Here is a 20111-nt window from a genome sequence, read left to right as displayed (position 1 = left end):
CCCAATCCATCAGCAATCCTACTCACACCCCAAGGCCCAATGAGCACTCTGCTACATCCAATGCGCCTTCCCCGCCCACACCTACGAAGCCATCTACCTGCTCATCTTCCGCGCCATGTGGACACCCCCACCCAAACCGACATCAGCAACCCCGCTCTCCTCGCCACCGTCCTCTCAGAATTCACCCTATTCACCCCGCAAGAAGTCACCGCAAGAAGTCACAGCCATCATGAGCGGAGCAGGCTAGAAAGAATGGAAAGGTAAGCTGCTGGCTAATACGCAGAAGGTGCTGGAGCAGGGCGCGTTTGGTAGTCCGTGGATGTGGGTCAGGAATGGAGAGGGGAAGGAGGAACCGTTTTTTGGGAGTGATAGGTGAGTGGAGCTAATAATCATCTCTTTCGGTTGAATTGGAATGCATAAGAAAGGAAGAAATGGATTGACTGATTGACTGATGCTTGAGTATAAATAGTTTTCATTTTATGTGGGAGTATTTGGGGTTACAGTGGCAGGATATTGAGATCTCGCCGAAGGAGGGAAAGAAAGCTAAGTTGTGAAGGTTTACGGAGTAAGGGGTGTAATTTCATTGGCTTTTAGAAATGAGTGGGTGAAGAAAGAGCAGATATCGATGTGTGAAGGGTCCAAGTTCACGCCATTGAAAGATGAGTCTAATGTCATTTTTCAATTCGGCGCGGTATAGAAGGATGTGATGAACAAACAACCTTCAGACTACCCAATGATGGGGCTTGAAGACAACCTTGCTATAGTATATCTGGGGGTGTTTGGGTTTACAAGATAGGTTTATCTTAATCATTTCGTAGTCATGCTACCTTCACTGAATACTAGTCCACAGCAATGTCTCAACTCTTGTGAAATATTCAAATACTAATTCCATTCTCACTTCAACTTCTCTCTCTCTCTACAACTCCCTACATACCCGCCTTCATAACCTCAACATCCTCCCCCTCCATACAATCCACCCCCTCCCTCACCACCCTCTCCACCGCCTTCCCGACCTCCTCCTCCCCTCCCAAACTATCAAACCACCCCTCACCCCCTCCCCTCTCCAACAACCTAACCGCAACCTCCGCCACATCCGCCCTCGCAACCGTGCCCTTCGCCCGCGTTTTCCCCAACTCCACCTTCCCCGTCTCCTGCTCATCGCTCAAGCTGCCCGGGCGCAGCAAAATATACCCAAAGCCCTGCTTCGCGCGCCCCAGCACCGTCAGCACATCGTCCGAAGCCAGCTTCGCTGCATAGTACGCGGGCAGGATCTCGGTGTTCATCTTCTGCACCAGCGCCCAGGACTCGTCGTCCCACCAGGGCGCGCGCTGGCGCCGCTCCGACAGCGCCGTTACGAGCAGGAACTTGCTGATGGTGGGCGTGGAGAGCGCGCTGCGGATAAAGTGGATGCAGGCTTCTTTGTCTATGGCGTTTGTTCGGCTGGCGCCACCTTTGCCACCAGCTCCTATTTGTTTTTGAATTCTATTAGCAAAATGTTCCATTTATTGTACATTCCATTTCGTCATAAACCCCCCTCCCTCCCCTTTTAATTTTGGGGATTAGGGGAGAGGACGGGGCGTGACGGGACGGCAGGCAAGGCAAGGGAAGGGGAAGTGGTGTACCAGCGCTCCAAATCACCCAATCCGGCTTCACCAAATCTAATATACGCTTTGCGTCGCTCTCACTCTTCACCTCATCCAGACTCTCAACCAGCACGTCTAATTTCCCAGGACCTGCTTTCCCTGCTTCCTGGATAGCAGCTTTTTGGGCTGGGTCGCGGATCACGGATGTGAGGTTCCAGGAGCGCGCGAGGAGTTTAGGGGTCATGAGCAAGGAGATTTTGCCGTGGCCGCCGAGGAGGAGGATGCGTGGTGTCATGTTTGTTGGTTGGTTGGTTGGTTGGTTGGTTGAGGTGAGTTGAGATGAGAGACTGTTATGTTGGTTGGTGGAAGGGAGGTATTTGGTACTACTATAGGTATGTACCTTAGGTAGTGAGTTGCAAGGAGGGAGGCGCTTTTAAACGTTGACAGACGTGAAACTGAAATGCGTGAGTTTGTCTTCCGACTTGGTATATATCCGTCCGACCGATCCGATTACAAACTTACATGTAATATAGTGTCAAAGTATTATGGATCTACTTTAAATGGAAAAAAGTATCAAGTGAGGTGAGCTGATTACAGAATTGCCCCGCATGACGTTGTTACCCCACTACTATCACGGCAGCTTCACCACTTCAACACATGCAACGCGCTTACGGAGGTACACAACACATACGTACCAAAAGTGCTATCAAACTCTTCATCTTTAGCCAATATTCATAATCAGAGGCTCTATATTTCCATAATTTACACACCCAACACACAAAACGTCCCAACTCCAGCCAAGCACATTACAGTCAGCACGCCACATAAACTCCGAAAAGACCACCTGCCTAATCCAAGGACTATTTTCGACTGTGAATTACTGAGAGGCATAAACCCCTATTTACTGCTTGCCAAAGTGAAACGAGCCGAACACCCCTCCCCCACCTCCAGGCGTCAATGGTCCTATTCCTCCAGCATTATTATGTGCTGGTGTGCTGACAAGACCTGCATTCCCCGTATTGGGTGTGCTTGGTGTGCCGTTGGTGTATCCCGTCCCGTTCTGCGTAGGTGTGGAATTTTCTTGTAATTGTTGGTGGTAATGTTGAGGAGTTGAGTGAGTGTTGTGCTCTGGTAGCCCGAGACCCCACACTTTGCCCAAATGGTCATCACTGATCTCGCCGTTGAAGATCCTTTCCCGCATCTTGAAAAAGACCTTTCCCGTCATCAACGAGTCCGATCCTGCCTGGTGCGCCTGTCCTTGTCTCTTGATCTTGAAAATTTCTCCCGTATTCTCCAATCCTTGCTTTTGCTCGAATGCACGGAGTATTTCGGCACTTCCGGGGTCTAGAGGCGTTAGTTGGCCCATTTGGGTTTGTCTTATCGCGTGCTTCATGAGGAATTTGATATCGTAGATGCTGGGAAAGAATTTCTTCATGAACTTGTCAAATTCCACCTCGTCGTCCGGCAGAGGTAATCGGAGGAGAACCTTGGTAAGATAGCCGAAATCGTAGCCGCCATGGAATGATATCCATCGCACATCCTCTTCACACACGAGCCCGGAGCTTATTAACAGCGCACCGAATTCAAAAGGGTCGATTCCATTTGTGTCAAGTTTTGCAAAGTCGAGCCCGGCTTGCTTCAAAGCTTCAATGGATACCTCCGAGTACATGTCGTCAGTCAGTGAAAATTTGAAGTTGAACTGCCAAGTACAAGGGACTGGTTGCGGGCCGTATTTTCTTCCTCCAGACGATACAGACAAATCATCCCTATCTATTGTCGCTGGTGGGGATTCTCCTTCCTCATTGAACAATGTTATACCCAATTGTATAATTTTGAGAAGGTCCACGTTACACCGTAGGCATTGATAGTGATAATCGCTCTTTCCATTGAAAGCTCCCATGGGCCGAGCGACAACTCCAGGAAACTCAGTATCCTGAGATGATGTCAGTTATGTCAACCTCCCCACCAAGCAACTGTCCTCACCATTGCAATGTATGGATAGTGTTGCACGAGGTCTCGTAGAATGGCCATCTCCTCATGCAAGTTCCCTTTCCATACCTCCCGTATCCTGCCTCCCTTGTTTACTTGCCCCCTCGCTCCGGGATCGCCCATCCCATTGTGTCCTTGTTGTTGCATCGAGGCACCCGCAAAGCTCATTTGCGCAGCCTGACTTGCCAGACCAGTTCCTCCAGGTATTCCTAAACCAGCGCCTCCAAAGTTTCCCACCCCCAGCGAGTTCGCGCCCGCGAAAGGGTTGTTCATGGAATTGGCGTTCATAAATCCCGGATTGGACCCAAGGGGAGGAGCCATATTGTTAGCTCCATGCTGGGGATGGTTTCCGTACTGATATTGAGAGCCATAGCTATTTTGCGCGGCACCGAGGCGCATATTCGGCGGAGGCATTCTGTCTCTGTGTGCTATGTGTGCTAGTCCAGAAAGATCGAGGGAGGTGTACGGTTTTCATGGGCGCAGTGTGAAGCGCGTGGTGGGGGAAGTTGTGTCTGAACCTTGGTTGGCAGACTGTATGCTGTATCTTGAGGTGTGCGTAGGGACTTGATTACAAATCTTCCTATTGTGGGAGTATTCGTATTGTAGATGTGAATTTGTTATGGAGGGTGTTGATGCTCGCAGGGCTGGCGCTGGATGCTTTCAAGTGATACCGCGCCAAGGCTAGGTCCATTTTAGGGACTAGCGCCGCCAAGCAATTGAACCTCAGTCGATAGGGAAGCTTCACTCTCCTCATTCAACTACAGCCTTGCGTATTGGAAATCAAGATGCGTTTCACTAGGTATGGCATGTCCAATGTTCCATCTGTGTTTATTGTGATATCAATTGCTAATAACTAATCCGTCAGTGTCCGGAGAGCGCCTCGACCAAACCTCACGGGCTTCGATCCCAAAGCTTTCGCAGCGGCAGCTGGCACACCTAAAAACGACCCATGGGCACGAGCGTGAGTAATTGCATTACTGCGGGGGAACGGAATTGGATCATATAACTTGGTGCTGACCTGTTGTGTACAGAGAGGCGTGGAGATACACTGGACCCTTTACAAGATGGAACCGGTTTAAGGGCAGCTTCCCCGGCTTGGGCATTGCGACAGTGGCATTTGCGGCGTACTGCGGGTACGAATACCTTTTTCTGAAGGACGATCATCATGGACACGCGGAGGGAGGTCACGGCGAGGAGCATCACTAGGCGATGAGTGGGCTTCAAGAAAGCATTGTACATATGGAAGAATCACAAATTACGCCATGTTTCTAGTCCTGCGTTCTGCATGTGGATGGTTATCCGAGGAAAGCCTGTCCGCTTCTCGTCGATGGGGGACTGGTTATAGGAGATGCCACTCACCTTGCAGTGTCCTGGATAATTGGTTAGCAACTGATTTATGACAACAGCCCCGACGCTTTCGATGTGGTTCCATGTACTCGAAACATGGCACGGGTTCTTCTAACGTATCGGCAACGACATATTGAAAAGTGGGACACCGGTTCCTAACAGGCCTTATATCTCGAACTCGGAAGATCAATTGATCCCAGAACTGAAGTTCAGGCCCCACAAAGCTTTCTCGTAAAGCGTTCATAGCCTCTAACAGCTTACATGCACGTGTTTCTCAAATGTTATGTCTAACTTCGGCTCAAGTTGGCTTAATGATTTGTTATTGCATTTCGCGTTTTCTGGGAGGAGTTTGTGACTTCCAAATATCATGTTTTCCTTTTCCTCTAGTCCCGAAAATAATAAAGAGTTCCTATCCGAAGAATCCTTTACACGTCAATCCACGAGAGGATATTCATACGTTAATTGAGATCACTTTTATTCCTCTCCAACCGTGCAGCTAGATCACCGACCAAATATTGAAGGGTAGGGTATATCACCATCTGCACCAGCGCCAATATCATACTCCAGACAGAAGCAGGTTTGCAATAACACTATATGTCTAAAAGGTTTACGGATCCGCTAATTGCAAGAGCAGTGCGAAAACGTTGTTTCAACGGGATAACTTGCCAAGTTATAAATCTCGTAGCATTCTCTTAAACTTCTCCATTCCTTCATATCATACATCATCCTCTCATACCTAGTAGGTCTTTCTTCACAGGCAAAGCTCCTCACAGCCACAAATCCTGATATACTATCTTCATCATACCAGCTTCAGCTGGCCACGCATCGACAGCCTGCGCAAACTTGCTGCACCAATCGTCGTCCCATTTGAGCGAGATAAAGGCAACGAAGTACTCCCAGTACACAGGATACCAGCCCGCCGATTCCCAATCAACCAACGAGATGCGGAAGTCCTTTTCGTCTTTGGCCGTCCCTTGCACCTCCTCAACCAGAATATTCTTCCGCTGCAAATCGCAATGGGTGAAAACTGGCGCTCTGCCTTCAACTGCCAGAGAAACCATGAGCTGTTCTTCATAGAAATTGGCCAGGTACGAAATACGGTCATTGTCCTCAGCATTCAAGCGTGACTTCGCAGCAAAACCTTTGATGAGATCGCTTTCGTTGGAGAAAGGACCAGAAACATGGACTGGGTACTTGGGCCAGTAGAAGAGGTGATGGGAAAGGTGAGTGCCATCGACGGCGCCGAAGAAACCATAACAACAGCTACATATCAAACGAACATAACTGCAAGTTATGCTGAATATGCAACCGGCTTAAGCATTCGAGAAAGTGGAACTAACACTTTGCAAAGTCGGGATTTGGTTTCTTTCTCCACACTAGGAAGGAAGCAGAGTTGCAGACATTGTATGTAAATATAAAGGTTGGGAGATGTTTGCGGTGATTTATAGATCTGAAGAAGAAAATAAAGGTAGGGTTTCTGAGATGTGATTTTAGGGGAGAAGTTAGTAGCAGTCACTTATATTTACTCGACGATTCTCGGCGAAGAATAGGCACAAGTGACCAACGGCATTGTCGTCGTTGTGAACTTGAAGTAGATCTTATAGAAACATATCGTATTAAGTTATCCATGATTAGTATATATGCCAAAGACTATCGACTTTTCTGCGCAATATAAGAGAAAGCCAGACAACGGTTTATGTGGACTGAAGTCCCTCCTTGTCTTCCTTCGCTTAAAGAATTTAAAGGGGTATGCTACGAGGCAGTGCTGACTTCCATTTATACAAGCAGTCATTCACTTCACAGCGCTGGCCAGTCATCCACTGTGAATTATCTAATAAAAAGACGTCCCAAATAAGAAATTACAAAGTCTTTGTTGCACTTCGCGATTTCTGGAACTTTTGCCTACCTCTTAAACAAGAGCGGCGGCCGCCCCGCGCATATGATTCACTAAGCCGTGGACAAAGGTGTGAAGGGTATATATAATTGGATGAAAGGAATTGCAAAATACATCAAATGTGTAATGGTGTACTGGTTTAGGTTTTTGAGAACTTTTCAATTGTTAAGCTTTCTTAAGGGTATCCTGACCAAATCTTTTTTATTGTAGTTTAGTAGTTTAGATTCTATTTGCTTTTTATGTGTATGATTTTTATCTTTCAACTTGGGCGGTGGTGGAATTCGGTGTGATAGGTATGTCACTACCTTTTAATAAGGTAAGAATATAGCAAGGAAAGCATATAATGGTACTGAGTAATAGAATTGTCACGTATAGTAGAGGGCGCTAGAGGCTCGCTAAGAGAGTGGCCTGTGCTTTTGAGGTTATTCCCAACTTTCGAGTTTTGTACTTTTAGCTTTCCTCCTTATAGTTGTCTTGATCAATGAAACCCTTGTATGAATGCTGTACCAAATCCTCATAAATATGAGGCTATATGAATAATAATGACTGAGGAAAAGAGTATCACTTCATTGATAATAATTATGGTTTAGGAAGGTGGCGTCGGTGTCGGCGACCTCTCCCCTTTCCCTTTTTTGTCCCTCCCAAATTAGCCGGTCGCCACAACCCAACTAAACAAGACCTTTTGGAAAGGTCTAAAGGAAGCGGTTTGAAAACTTTATGTATATAAATAACTCTTGGTTCGGATTATTCTTTCGACAACTGCAAGTTCTGAGGTGATACCGTATCACTCCCGGTCTCTCCGGCTACTGTAGCATAGCACAGCCTCATTCTTACCCCACCCCCTATTTTCTCGGGAACGGCATCGCACGTATCTCAATCCTTAGAATCCCGTATTCCTCTACAACAAGCTAATGCTGATTAGAAGATCGTATTTGGCATTCGAATCAATCCTCTTCATCCTCCTCTACGAGAACGATATCAATAGCTTATGTTCGGTAGGGGAATTCTAGTCCAATAAATCTCAGCGGTACCTGACCTGACTCTAAGGAGACGCCGGTCGAACGTCAAAGGTAAGTCCCGAAGCCTAAAAGATGAAACTGGGCGGCTCTTGTGAAAGGATATACAGTACATACTGTACCCACAAAACAACGCATACGACGTGTTTCATATGGAGGATCTGTCAATGAATTCTTGTGGTCGGAACCAGGACTTTTAGAAGACCGTGTTACAGCGTGCATAATGCATGGCGAGGGAGGGCGAGTCGCGAACCTAGATCCGATGGTATGGTACTCCGCGCGTGCTCACATATTTTTTGACGCGTAAGATTTATCGATGGCGGCCCCGCCAATCGTTGAGACTATTCCAACAGTAGGAAGGGGGGGAAGTGACCTATGTTTCATTGGGTTCGGGCGCCAGTAGTAGTAGTCGAGCTGAAGGGCTAGATTGATTGGGTGAATAAGGTTTAATAACTGGACACTGCAGGAAATATAGAGTAAATAGATGTATTAAGCATTTTGATGTGTCGATGAAGGGAAGATCTGTAGGATCAGCCGTTTATCTTTTTATCACCCGGCCTTCAATTCAGACAGGAAGCCAAGACAGGGGAAGGAGAATAGGCTTTTGTGGCGTTCCTCGACCCTTCCCACCAGACCAGTTCCTCATCGGCTGGTAAGGAAAAAGCATCCCATTTCAAACCAAACCATTTCCATTCCAACCAGAGTCGCACCTTCTACTAGTACTCCAGTATTCCGCATCAATTCGACGTCCCTTCTCCTTTCTTTCCCCTTCTTCCTCTAGAATTGCCTCCTTTCATCACCCAGTCTGTACTTGTACATCCCACCTGTACATTCCAGCCGGCCCCCCCATATCCCACACTCTTTACCTTATCTTGCATTCTGCCAGACTACAAAGCGGATACAGTCCAGAAAGCCACCACCGCTCCGCAACCAACAAGACGCATCATTCCCTTCACCGTCCACGTCCTCTACCGGGATCCATATCACGCTCTTTCTTGGCTACTGTAGCTCCCAATTCAATTGACTTGGCTTGGGCTCTACAGTTCAGTTTCCTCCCACTTCCGGTTCATCCCAACACACTGTCGCTTCTGGTACTTTCCCAGCCTAGCATTCTTCGAGACCCAACAATCATTGTCCTCGCGGATAAATCCACATTGGAGTCTTGAACAGACAACAATAGCAACACAACCCCACAAACCCAGAATCACAAACTCCACGATTTCCCTACAATTTCACCTCCAATACCACACAATACACACGCACGTCCGCCAATATGAATATCAACAAGAAGCTCGGGAGGGTCAAGCAATGGGCTGGGGAGAAGATGGGCGGGGAGATCAAGACCAACGTGTCTGATGAGTTCAAGGATTTGGAGCTGGAGATGGATCTTAGACAAGATGGTACGTCTTCAGATGTTTTACGCCGTACACAACTAACATCTGCCAGGCATGCAGAAGCTCCACAGATCCATGACCACCTACGTCAAGTCCCTCTCTAAACGCAACGAAGTCGAAGACAAAGAGAAGATCCTACCGGTTGGATACCTGGGTCAAACAATGATACATCATGGCGAGGACTTTGAACCTGACTCGGAGTTTGGAAACTGTCTCATCAGTGCGTATAATGGCTACGGTTACAAGGATATTATTAACTGGATGTAGGCATGGGCAGAGCAAACGAGAAAATTGCACGATCTCAGGAGACGTACGTTGTGACAGCTACAAATGGATGGCTCGAATCATTGGAACGATCTCTGGCAATGATGAAGGAGTACCAGGTATGTGTATTGAAGGCAGGGATGACTTCAAAAGCTAAGTTATGCAGGCTGCCCGGAAGAAGCTTGAAAACCGACGACTTGCATATGACGCCTCCCTTTCGAAGATGCAGAAAGCCAAGAAGGAAGATTTCAGAACCGAGGAGGAGCTTCGGTCTCAGAAAGCTAAGTATGAGGAGTCAAGTGAGGATGTCTTGCGGCGTATGCAGGATATCAAGGAAGCGGAAGCAGATAGCGTTGCCGATCTTGGAGAGTTCCTGGAGGCAGAGCTTGAATACTACGATAAATGCCGAGACGAGCTGCTCCGTTTGAAGAGAGACTGGCCTGCTGGGTAAGAATCGCGGGCACCCATCTTTGACAGTATTAACATCTTTTAGACAAACCTCCTCACACCGTGACCAGAGACGACCAAACCCACGTTCTCGTTCCAACACTGCGCACTCCTACAATGAAAGGTATGAGGAAGCTCCTCCAATGCCAGAGCCAGAACCAGTCAGACAAGCTATTCGCTCTCAATCCCGTGTTCCTTCAGGAGGACGGCAGGACAATCGATTGGACGTCCCTGACGAATACTCCCAAGCCGATTCTCCTGGACGCCGAGCCAACATCACCCGTGCATCCACATTCCAAGGACCTACTGCCATCTACCGAGAAATCCCCGTCTCTGAAACCCGCCAGAATTCTGTCCCCCCCAATGTCGGTACCATGCGAGCACAGCTACGACCTTCAGCCCGAGTCAATACAAACTCAGAACTCTTTGGCGATCCATCAGATGACTCCACACTCAACAGCAATAGTCCTGATCGATCATACGGAGCCCGTTCTGTCAGTCCCGCGACCTCTCATGGTAGTAGTGTAGCCAGCCGAACGACTCCCCAATCGACCCTTACCAACGCTTCAAATGGACGTAAAGGCCCGCCTCCTCCGCCACCGAGCCGTGCAAAGAAGCCACCGCCACCTCCTCCTATGAAGCGCGCTGAAATGAGCTCTACGAGTGTTAATCGCTACTGAAGCACTTTCCAATTCTCCATTACTTGTCTGATTCACGGGGGGCGTTAGCATTCGTACAATCAGTACAAGATTACAAAAGCAACATTTCAATTTCGTTCCCTTCTGGCCGACGGACCAAGTACTTTCTTTTAATGCACATATTGTCAGTTGGGCAGGGAAATCGGAAATCGGCGGATAAATTTGGCGATGGCAGTATGGGGGCTTCTTTTTCTTCTTTTGTATGTTGCAAGGCGTGAGGTCTGGAATCAATCACGGAGAGATTATAAATTGATACCGTATTGTGTGGCATTGATAGGAGTTTGGAAACACGGAGAACGGTTGGCAGAAGCCATTGTGCCCGAATAGCGTGGTGTGGTAATTGCAATTGCAATTAGAGTTATTGCTCGTTACACTGTTCTCACTCAATATTGGATTGTGTGTATATGTGTGAATGGTGGTGAGCCCAAGTGTGGTGACTCCCAAGTGGGTCCCTGGCTCCTTCCTCCCCTCCCTCCTTCCCATCCTCTTTTCGCAGCATGAGTCCATCCTAAGCTCCCATCTCTCGCTCTCGCTCTATAAAAGGCAAACCGTATCCCAGCATTGAACGGGCAATAACCGCTGCTTCATCAAAAGAGAGCCCAATTGGAGGAAAAGACTGGCTTTGCTTCACCTCTTCTGATATATGTGCATGTACTAAGTACAAGTATGTCTTTATAGGGGGGGAGATGCGTCGGTTGTGGATTGGACATATTGACTATTACCAGGATGCGTATCGCCGGACTTCTGTTTGAGAGTTTCCATCTTAAGGGGGTTACTGCACGACACATTCGGATTTGTCATCGTTCTCGGGGTTGTTGCAGGACGTTCATGGGAAGGATTGAGCGGGGGGTTTTATGCCCATATAAATTACCGTGACTTGAGGAAAGGATATCAGGTCTTGATTCACCGCATACTTTACTGCTAATGCTAGGCAGGTTGATTGATCGAGTGAATGATCATCCTACCCCACTCACTTCACTTCACTTGGTCAGCAGACCGGGCTGTCTGGGACTTCTATATAATGATGCTCTGGTCTTGGTAACCATAGTCAACAGGAAACCGGTTACAGCTGCGAAACATGGGCAAAGTGCGCTTGGAATTTCTTTCTGCTGTGGTTCGTCTGGGTGGGGAATACGGTGTCAGAATGGAAGACGATATTAAGTCAAGATTGGTGTTTCTATTAAGCGTGGAGTGAACGATGGTTTTCGTCGGGTTGAGGGTGTGCGTCAGGTGTTTCTTTGCTGTCAGATTTTGAAGTTCGTTCATTCATTTGAATCGCAGTTTTTGCAATTCATTATCAACTTCATTTCTGCAACGGCAACTCCATCTTTCCATGGCAATTGTTTCCCGAGCTTACATGTGTTCTACCAGTACCGCGTGCCTCTTCTCTGCCACCAACAGTCTTGTATCAGCTTCTTTTTCTTCGTCGATCTTGGAGCACGTTCCATTAAAGAAGTGAGTTTTTTTATAGCTAAGTACCTACGCTGCTAAAATATCTCTCGTGTATTTATTCACCAGTGTTGAGAGCCTTTCATTCCGCATTACATTTATTAGTCAAACAGTTCGTGACAAGATGTTTTGTTGTGTATAAAAAGCAGTTGAGAATGCGTAATGGTCGAACTTATCTCGCAAACTACGCGTTTACGCATCTATACCTATCACAATAAAGATAGCACCCGTGTGTGATGTACAAGCAAACCCAGAGAATCTTTTATTCTACAAAGGTATAGATACTTCGTACCTCTAATGTTGTTATATCCGCGTTCGCAGGAAGCACTTCAACTCATGTGGCTGGGAAGTGTATTGCTGTCAAAGACGAATATACAGTCGAATGCTATGGAAATTGGATAAGAACTGTGGATACTTTTAGTGATTAGCTTTGTACTACCCTGGTCATTGCATGAAGTCATTCAAATGAATACCGTAACTGCCTTTGCCATTGCATAGGGCGGACCGCAATTTTTGATCCGCATTTTCCTCTTTGTCAAGGACGGTGGCTGTTCTATTCATGTCAATTTATAACTCGAAATCTTGAAACGGAAAGCGGTGGGAACCTCTACCTAGCGTGATATTTTTCTATATCTGTGAATAAAACGAGTCTGTAAAAGCACTACCTTAACGATTTCGAGCTGTTATACCCAATGTGAGACCTGAGAAGGAAACTGATTTCGCTGCTGTGGACCTATAGCAAATAATCGTTTGTCTTTGTCTTCTTTTCTTGATAGGGATAGCGGATATAGCACTACAACTGGTTCAACACCGAGAATGAGATCAACGCAAATTTCTCTCACTGCGCCGTTATTATCCCTTCTCCCAATGGCTCAGAATACCAGCACGAAGTCCCGCTTCATTTCGTCCATGAGCGTTCAGACGACGAAGACGCTATGCCAATTCTCCTCCATGGCTGGCCTTCTTCTCACCTCGAGTGGTTCAAAGTCATCACTCCACTTCTGTCTCCCGCCGATTATACAACTTAACGCTTCCACGTCGTTGCCCCCGACCTGCCTGCCTTTGGCTTTAGTCCCGCACCCGCATACTCCGGTCTAGGACCACGCCAAATGGGCCTGGTATTCGATCCTCTCATATGCAAGCTAGACTATCCTAAGTACGGTATCGTGAGTACGGATCTTGGGTGGTGGGTAGGCATGTGGATGGTGGACGCGGTTAGTTCCAATCTTATCGGTCACTTTTCCGACTTCTACATCGCGCGATCTAACGCCACGGATCTCGCACGGCAAGTGCAGAACCAGAAGACAGCAGAGGAGAACGCGTACATCGCATCGATCCAGGCATGGTTCGGCTCGCATTCCGCCTACGATACCATCCAGACGCAAAACCCCCTCGCCATCGGCCAGGCCATGTCAGATACGCCCGTCGGCTTCGCGGGGTGGATCTGGGTGCTTATGTATGCGATTAGTGATGAGTATGCGTATAGCTTTGATGAGATTATTACTAGTACTATGATGCTGTGGATTCAGGGGACTTGGGCAAATTTGGAAGGCGTGTAGGGAGTTTATGCATGTATGGTGGCATTTCCTTTTGCTTTGTATGTGTGGAAACAAGATACTGATTTCGCTCACCTCACTCGCCGGCGGGCTCGAATTTTCCCCAAGCAAAGGTTCCTACTGGAGTTTCTCAATGGGGTTTCCCCGAAGGACCGTTCCCCATCCTTTTCAATTTTAACTTTGCTGTAAGACGGCATTTTCACTTCCAGTCCTTTCCCCAAGCCTTCCCCCCTCGCAAAGGGCTGACTTTCTTTATTTTATCTTAGCCTTGAGAATGGATAGAACGCTTGGTTAATCTGGTAGATTTGTTTACACATAGTGAGGTTTGCCGAGGCTCGCTAGTCGCTTGCTAAGGGGCAAAGGGGGGGAGAGGGGCCAGATTCCTGGAATTGAAACTTTCTCCTTTTGAATGCTCACGTTCCGTTATGCGTACCAGATCTTCCCCAAAAAAAACATCCTACTAATCTATATGGGTTTGACTTCGTTTGCGCTATGTTCAAATTTTTGCCCTTACAACAAACAGACTGATTATTCGAGTCCATCTCCACATTGAGTTGGCCATTTTTGTTTGATGATACCTTTCTTGATAGACGCATAGGTAGACTTGGACATTAGTAGGCTTCTATTATCATTTTTCCGTGCGAACCTTGTGAGGTTGAGCTATTATACTATCCAGACCTCGGCCTGCGTTACTCCCTTGCTCCGTCTGTGCTCCATGAATTGTTGCCACTCCAGCAGATGTGTCGTATATGCAACTAGCTAGTTGTTTGGAAAACATGGGAATCAGACATTTGTTCCTCTATAGCCGCCTCTTCCATTCATCGTTTAGTGATGCTCTGCTATAGCGACGAGTTCATTGTTAGATGCAAGGCTATGGTCCTTGTTCTCAGCTATATCATGTAAGGTGCCAGTGGTCGTCATGAGTGAAAGTGTATCTAGCGTTGCATAAAAATAATGTGGTTTCTGCAAGCTAGAAGTTCTGATGATCATATAGATGGGTGGTTAGTCATGAGGATGATCAGAGATTATAAACAATATCGAGAATGTTAGTCTGCTACCACGTGGTCAAAAGTGCCGTGAAACCACCCCCTGCAGTTCAAGAGTTGGATTTGGATACAAACAAATTCTAGACTCCTCTAAGATCAGTTCCTAGAATCAGCGACTAGGAAGCTTAGTATACAGTATATACATATTTCCACACATTGTACAGTTTAAACAACATTTTGTGGCCCTGAGTACGGAGGCCTCTCTTCACTCATTATATAGAGCATCTACTCCTCAGCATCTTTCCTCGTAGTCTCGTATCTGTAAATCGTTAGCATATTATGGAGGACATGTGCAGCGATATGGCATACCTCTTGCCTCTGAACCCCCAAACCCCCCAGTTTCCACAGCTGATGTCCTGGGGATCCAAGTCATTAAGATCCCACCTCAAGCTTCGGAAACGATTCTCTCCTGGTTCCATCAACATATCCATCTCACCACCCACTGTCTTCTTCACCCATTCGATATCCCGTTCCATGTCATACTGTGTGTATCCAGTTACAAGAATAGGCACCTTGGTCTCTAGTAATTGTGGTATGGTTTCCTGCCATTCATGAGAACTTGCAGGATGTCCAAGACCTGGATGGAACAGCATGAAGCAGTCAAAGTATGGGTCATATGGGTGAAAATGACCAGCTTTGTGCAAGGTGTGATAATACTCGACAAACGTGCTGATTTTCAAGGAACTCGTGATACGACCCTCTACGATAGCACCGTAAGGGTTGCTAGGCGTTCTTTCAGGAAGTGGAAATTCCGCGTCTCTATTAGCCATGCTTTCCGGGCCAACGAATACGAGATGGAAAGCAACTCGAGGGAATAGATGCGTCAATTGAATCCAAACTTCTCTGGGAAGTGAAGATTCCGCACGAGCACCCAAGATGAAGATGCGCATTGGTGGCGGCGTTGGTCTAAGACCTTTTATACCAGAGCCTGCTCCATCTCGAGGTGGGTGAAGAGAGTATCGTAAAGCTGCAACATATTAGCAAGAAGCTCATACATTGAAAATTACCAAGACCTACCACTTAGACTTTTCAACCCCTCCACGGTTAATCTGCCCTTTTGCTTTATTGTGTAAGGGCTCAATTCATGCAACACACTTCCAATAGTGACAGGATATGTTAAGAGCCTAGTAGCCTGCCGTAGACTCCTTTCATCATCGATAGCTCTGAAATCTCTCGTGTAGAGAAAAGTATCCCAGTTCGTCATATTGATCATAGCTTCTTCCATTTGCATTTCAGGGTAGTCAAACTCTGGGAAGAAACGTCCTGACCGTAGATCATGGTCATCTTCATTGATTTCCCTAAGTGTATCGCATATTTCCAGGTGAGACTCGTAATCGTCCGCCCAATGATCCTCAGAACATGATACTGGTATTCCACAATCCGGACATTCGAAACTGACATGCGCGGGTGCTAATCCTCCTTCACTAGACTTTCGGGCTTCGGGGTCCTCAGGGTTCATTGGAAGTCGGGACTGACGATGGTCGGGGTGAGGACAGAAAGCATTTTGCTTGATGAAGGCTGCTCGACGTCTTATCTCTGGGGAAGGAGACTCCGAGAAAGGGTGGAAGAGGTTGTTTGGCATCAATAACGGTCTTGCTTCCGAGGACACCATCCTTTTCTCCATCGCTTTTCGAGCTGGCCGAACCCCCAATTGTTCACTTCCATTGAGTCCCGCTCCATTCTTGGTCGATATCGTCCTCCGCCTCAATGCCAGTCGTGAAGCTAAAAAGCTGGTCTGCGAACCTGCTCTTGCATTGCCCAGCACCTGGAGACACCTCCGGCAGGTGTACGAAGAAGAAGAAGGCCGCATTTTGTACTTCTTGAGCTGTGTAGCTCACTGAAGTCGTCGAGTTAAAAATGGCCTGAGGTGAACGACAACGGCACAGCTAGTGGATTCTCGGAAGAATAGTTTTGCCGCTCAACCCAGAAACAGCACAGCTTTCTATCGTCATAATGTGAAGCTGCGTTTTGCAACTAATGATTTTCTTTTCTCTATGGATCACAAATTACATCTAGCTGTAGATATTCCATGTCGAATTTATTTCCAATGGCAACCCAATCAATAGCAAGGCGTGCGAGGCCACATACAGCCTTCCAAGTCCGAGGTCTAAATCGACTCCCATTAGCCCCCTCACAAACAAAACACCTGTGTCACTATCAAACCCCCCGGGGCTTCTCCTCGTCAGCCAAACTCTGTCGACAGAAGCCAGAATACAAGGACTCGTTTGGGACACGTTTACGCAGAGCCCTGGGTAAAACAAAGATCAAATGGTATCCTATCCCAGTAGGAGTAGGCATTGGGTTCCTTGGTCTTGTTCAGTTCTACCGGATTAATGAGCGAGAAAAGGCCAGGCGCCAGGACGAATGGGAAAACGATACATATTTGAAGAGCAAATGGGAGGGGGACCGGATTAATGGGCCTGGGTCGGAAGAAAGGCCCAAGAGGCGTGAAAGGATAAGGCCGACTGGCCCTTGGTTCGTACCGGACATAATTTTCCTCTGGATAGTACAGCTGATGCGTTTTCTAGGCAGGTCCAGGTCATGTCTACGTTACCTTTGAAAGCTATCTCAAGAATATGGGGCAAATTCAATGAGTTAGAGATACCATACTATTTGCGAGTTCCTGGTTTCAAATTATACTCTTATATTTTCGGCGTAAAGTATAGCATACCTATCTTTAAATTACACAAGGGTTTTACTAAATCTCTCCAGTCTCTCAGAAGTGTCAGAACCTGATCTTCACGTATACCCCAATCTGGCATCATTTTTCTATCGAACCCTGAAACCGGGTGTACGACCACTCGACCCTGATTCAAACGCCCTTCTCTCTCCAGCCGACGGACGAGTTCTCCAGTTTGGCAAAATCGAAAGCGGCGAGGTTGAACAAGTAAAGGGCATGACTTACAGTCTGGATGCCCTTCTAGGGACCGACAAACCAGACACTTCACCCAATCCAAACAATCCCTCAAGCATATTCGCGCCGAAGAGCGACGGTGTGCCGAATCAAAGCACATCATCCTATAGAGAAGGCAACGAAGATGTCATAAAGCAAGATGAAGAATTCGCAACAGTCAACGGTATCAAATACACTTTACCTAATCTCTTATCTGGATCACCGCAAAAGCAATCGGACAAAAAAACTAGTGATGCTTCTACAACCCCAAAAGCAGCTTCAGAGGCTGAGGTTCGAGCTGACCTGGCTCTGGGCGAACGCCCTTGGTACACACGTCTCACCTCGGAGCACCAAACCGCACTCTATTACGTTGTCGTATATCTTGCGCCAGGTGATTACCATCGTTTCCATTCCCCAGCGGCCTGGGTTGTGGAGAAACGACGACATTTCGCCGGAGAGCTATATAGTGTCTCACCTTACTTACAACGAACAATGCCTGGATTGTTCACGCTTAACGAGCGAGTGGTTCTTCTAGGACGATGGCGATGGGGTTTCTTCTCTTTCACACCAGTCGGTGCCACAAATGTTGGCTCCATCAAAGTCAATTTTGATCGAGAATTACGCACAAATTCTTTGACGACCGATACGGCAGCTGATCGAGCCGCTGAAGAAGCTGCTGCACGAGGCGAGCCATATAGTGGATTTTCGGAAGCTACTTATGAGGCTGCAAGTCCAGTATTACATGGTCACGCATTGAAGAGAGGAGAAGAAATGGGCGGTTTCCAATTAGGAAGTACTGTTGTGCTAGTCTTTGAGGCGCCGAAAGGACAAAGACCCAGTCTTGATGAAGGATGGATGGGAGAGAAGACAAAGATGAAAGGAGGGTGGCATTGGGCTGTTGAGAAAGGGCAGAAAGTCAAGATGGGTGAAAAACTTGGATGGGTGGATGAATCCTGAGTTTGGGTTAGAGGGTGGGTATGTAAAAAGAAAGCCCCTTTCACTTGCTGATAGAACCCTGTACAAAATACATAGGTGTACCAATCAAATTCAGATAACATCATGTTCAGTCTTCTATTGATCTGCAGTTTGTAAATATGTTTCCTCGTGGGTATGTACCTAGATGGGTGTGGGAAAGGGGACTCCGCCATCAAGGTAGGCTTTTATGACCAACGTCAATCTGTCTTAAGAGACTATGATTCTATTACAATTTGTTTACTTTCCCTTTGATTACTTACATCCACAATAGCAGAAGAAGAACCACACATTTACGACGTGGTAATCATCGGCGCTGGGCCGTGTGGGTTTGCAGTCGCGACGCGCCTTTTCGTCCACCCCTTCAGCCCTCTTTACAGACTCAGAACACTAACACTACCACATATGTACTCCTCCCAGCATATGTCGCTTACTCGAACCAACTTTTGTGGGGAGGGGTTGGGAGGGTTCAATTCTCCCATGAGATGTCGGTCGTTGAAAACTTCGAGAACTTTGTTCGTAAGACAACGCTGACTCCCAAAATTACTGCAGTGGATGAAAGCATCCTCCGCTTCCAAACGGGCCAGAAAACCTGTGCGCACCAGCCGCATTTGAACACAGCTGCTGATCGGCTTCTACACGGCCCTTCTATTACAGGGCACTTAGATGTTGCTGTTTTTGATGAGTGGTAGGACCAGAAGTCTTCAGTGTTAAGAATAAGTCATTTGCGGTGTCCGATCTTTTTCATATCCAGACCCGAGGGATAGAAATGGGTTGTTGGAGTATGAGTATAGGGATGGGAGGAGATTGGGTTTGGGGTTTGAGAACCAATTTGGAATATTGGGTTTCAGTGACGATGAAGAATGGAATTCGATCTGAGTCACATAGTCACGTAAATCACCAATTTCGAGCGAATAAATATACGGTGTTGGTTTAATATGATATTAATTATTGCAATTGAGACCAGCTCAATATACTTACTTGTATGCAACGCTAAAATGCAGTACTATAAGACTTGATAGAAAAAAGGAAAGACAACTTAGCTCTTTGGGATGAAAGGAACAACATACCATGTTCTCAGGACTGTTTGGTCTTTTTCATGGGCCGGGCTTCCATCTGCAGGATATCGTCATCGAGAACATCTTGCTTATCCTCTTCAGACAGGGGAGAAATCAAGCGCTTGCGTTTTGATGAGGATGATGAAGCGCCCCCATGAGCTTTAACACTATCCCTAGCAGACATCCTCATCTCTTTCATGATCTTAACATTCTCAGCATATGTATGCAGGTTACCCAAGTGTACGTCGAGGCTATTACCCTCTCGTCTTTTGCGAACCTGTTGGACCCCATTGGACTGGCTATTCAGATGCTCTAGGGCGATCAGACAGTTGAGAGTGTAGTCGTAATACGTCGCTGGGCGAAAGCCGGATTCGTCGAACTGATTCCAAGGCTTTGACTTCTTGACGAAGTCCTTGACAATCCTCGCCTGTGAAGCTTCGTCTTTGTTGATAGCCATGGGGTTCTTTCCCTCGAGAAGCTGGCGAGTATCAGGCAAGACATTGAG

The 20111-nt window shown here is 47.1% G+C and overlaps 7 protein-coding genes across 7 annotated transcripts; 3 read left to right on the top strand and 4 right to left on the bottom strand.

Annotated features, from left to right (window-relative positions):
• Nucleotides 1-926: 926 nt before the first annotated feature.
• LHYA1_G005468 (UPF0659 protein) lies at nucleotides 927-1878 on the bottom strand (the record flags this gene model as incomplete). Its single annotated transcript, XM_031150413.1, has 2 exons — nucleotides 927-1465; nucleotides 1623-1878. The coding sequence occupies 2 exons, from the start codon at nucleotides 1876-1878 to the stop codon at nucleotides 927-929; spliced, it is 795 nt and encodes a 264-aa protein (XP_031005092.1).
• A 606-nt stretch (nucleotides 1879-2484) lies between these two features.
• On the bottom strand, nucleotides 2485-3986 carry caf1 (Poly(A) ribonuclease; the record flags this gene model as incomplete). Its single annotated transcript, XM_031150412.1, has 2 exons — nucleotides 2485-3516; nucleotides 3567-3986. 2 exons carry the CDS (start codon nucleotides 3984-3986, stop codon nucleotides 2485-2487), a joined length of 1452 nt encoding a protein of 483 aa, XP_031005094.1.
• Nucleotides 3987-4357: 371 nt separating this feature from the next.
• Nucleotides 4358-4778, top strand: LHYA1_G005466 (uncharacterized protein; the record flags this gene model as incomplete). The annotated part of the gene is made up of 3 exons (XM_031150411.1): nucleotides 4358-4371; nucleotides 4438-4533; nucleotides 4604-4778. The coding sequence occupies 3 exons, from the start codon at nucleotides 4358-4360 to the stop codon at nucleotides 4776-4778; spliced, it is 285 nt and encodes a 94-aa protein (XP_031005095.1).
• Nucleotides 4779-5686: 908 nt separating this feature from the next.
• On the bottom strand, nucleotides 5687-6322 carry LHYA1_G005465 (uncharacterized protein; the record flags this gene model as incomplete). Its single annotated transcript, XM_031150410.1, has 2 exons — nucleotides 5687-6182; nucleotides 6297-6322. The coding sequence occupies 2 exons, from the start codon at nucleotides 6320-6322 to the stop codon at nucleotides 5687-5689; spliced, it is 522 nt and encodes a 173-aa protein (XP_031005093.1).
• Nucleotides 6323-9102: 2780 nt separating this feature from the next.
• LHYA1_G005464 (Uncharacterized protein) lies at nucleotides 9103-10614 on the top strand (the record flags this gene model as incomplete). Its single annotated transcript, XM_031150409.1, has 5 exons — nucleotides 9103-9229; nucleotides 9276-9443; nucleotides 9491-9606; nucleotides 9654-9934; nucleotides 9981-10614. The coding sequence occupies 5 exons, from the start codon at nucleotides 9103-9105 to the stop codon at nucleotides 10612-10614; spliced, it is 1326 nt and encodes a 441-aa protein (XP_031005109.1).
• Nucleotides 10615-14908: 4294 nt separating this feature from the next.
• MSS51_1 (Protein MSS51, mitochondrial) lies at nucleotides 14909-16493 on the bottom strand (the record flags this gene model as incomplete). Its single annotated transcript, XM_031150408.1, has 3 exons — nucleotides 14909-14942; nucleotides 14993-15650; nucleotides 15701-16493. The coding sequence occupies 3 exons, from the start codon at nucleotides 16491-16493 to the stop codon at nucleotides 14909-14911; spliced, it is 1485 nt and encodes a 494-aa protein (XP_031005098.1).
• Nucleotides 16494-16730: 237 nt separating this feature from the next.
• Nucleotides 16731-18533, top strand: PSD1 (Phosphatidylserine decarboxylase proenzyme, mitochondrial; the record flags this gene model as incomplete). The annotated part of the gene is made up of 2 exons (XM_031150407.1): nucleotides 16731-17158; nucleotides 17396-18533. The coding sequence occupies 2 exons, from the start codon at nucleotides 16731-16733 to the stop codon at nucleotides 18531-18533; spliced, it is 1566 nt and encodes a 521-aa protein (XP_031005099.1).
• Between the last annotated feature and the right edge of the window lie 1578 nt (nucleotides 18534-20111).

The sequence above is a fragment of the Lachnellula hyalina genome (assembly GCF_007821495.1).
Source record: "Lachnellula hyalina strain CBS 185.66 chromosome Unknown contig00072, whole genome shotgun sequence".
NCBI lineage: Eukaryota > Fungi > Ascomycota > Leotiomycetes > Helotiales > Lachnaceae > Lachnellula > Lachnellula hyalina.
The sequence above is the reverse complement of the archived record's forward strand: the minus strand, read 5'-3'. Positions and strand labels throughout refer to the sequence as shown.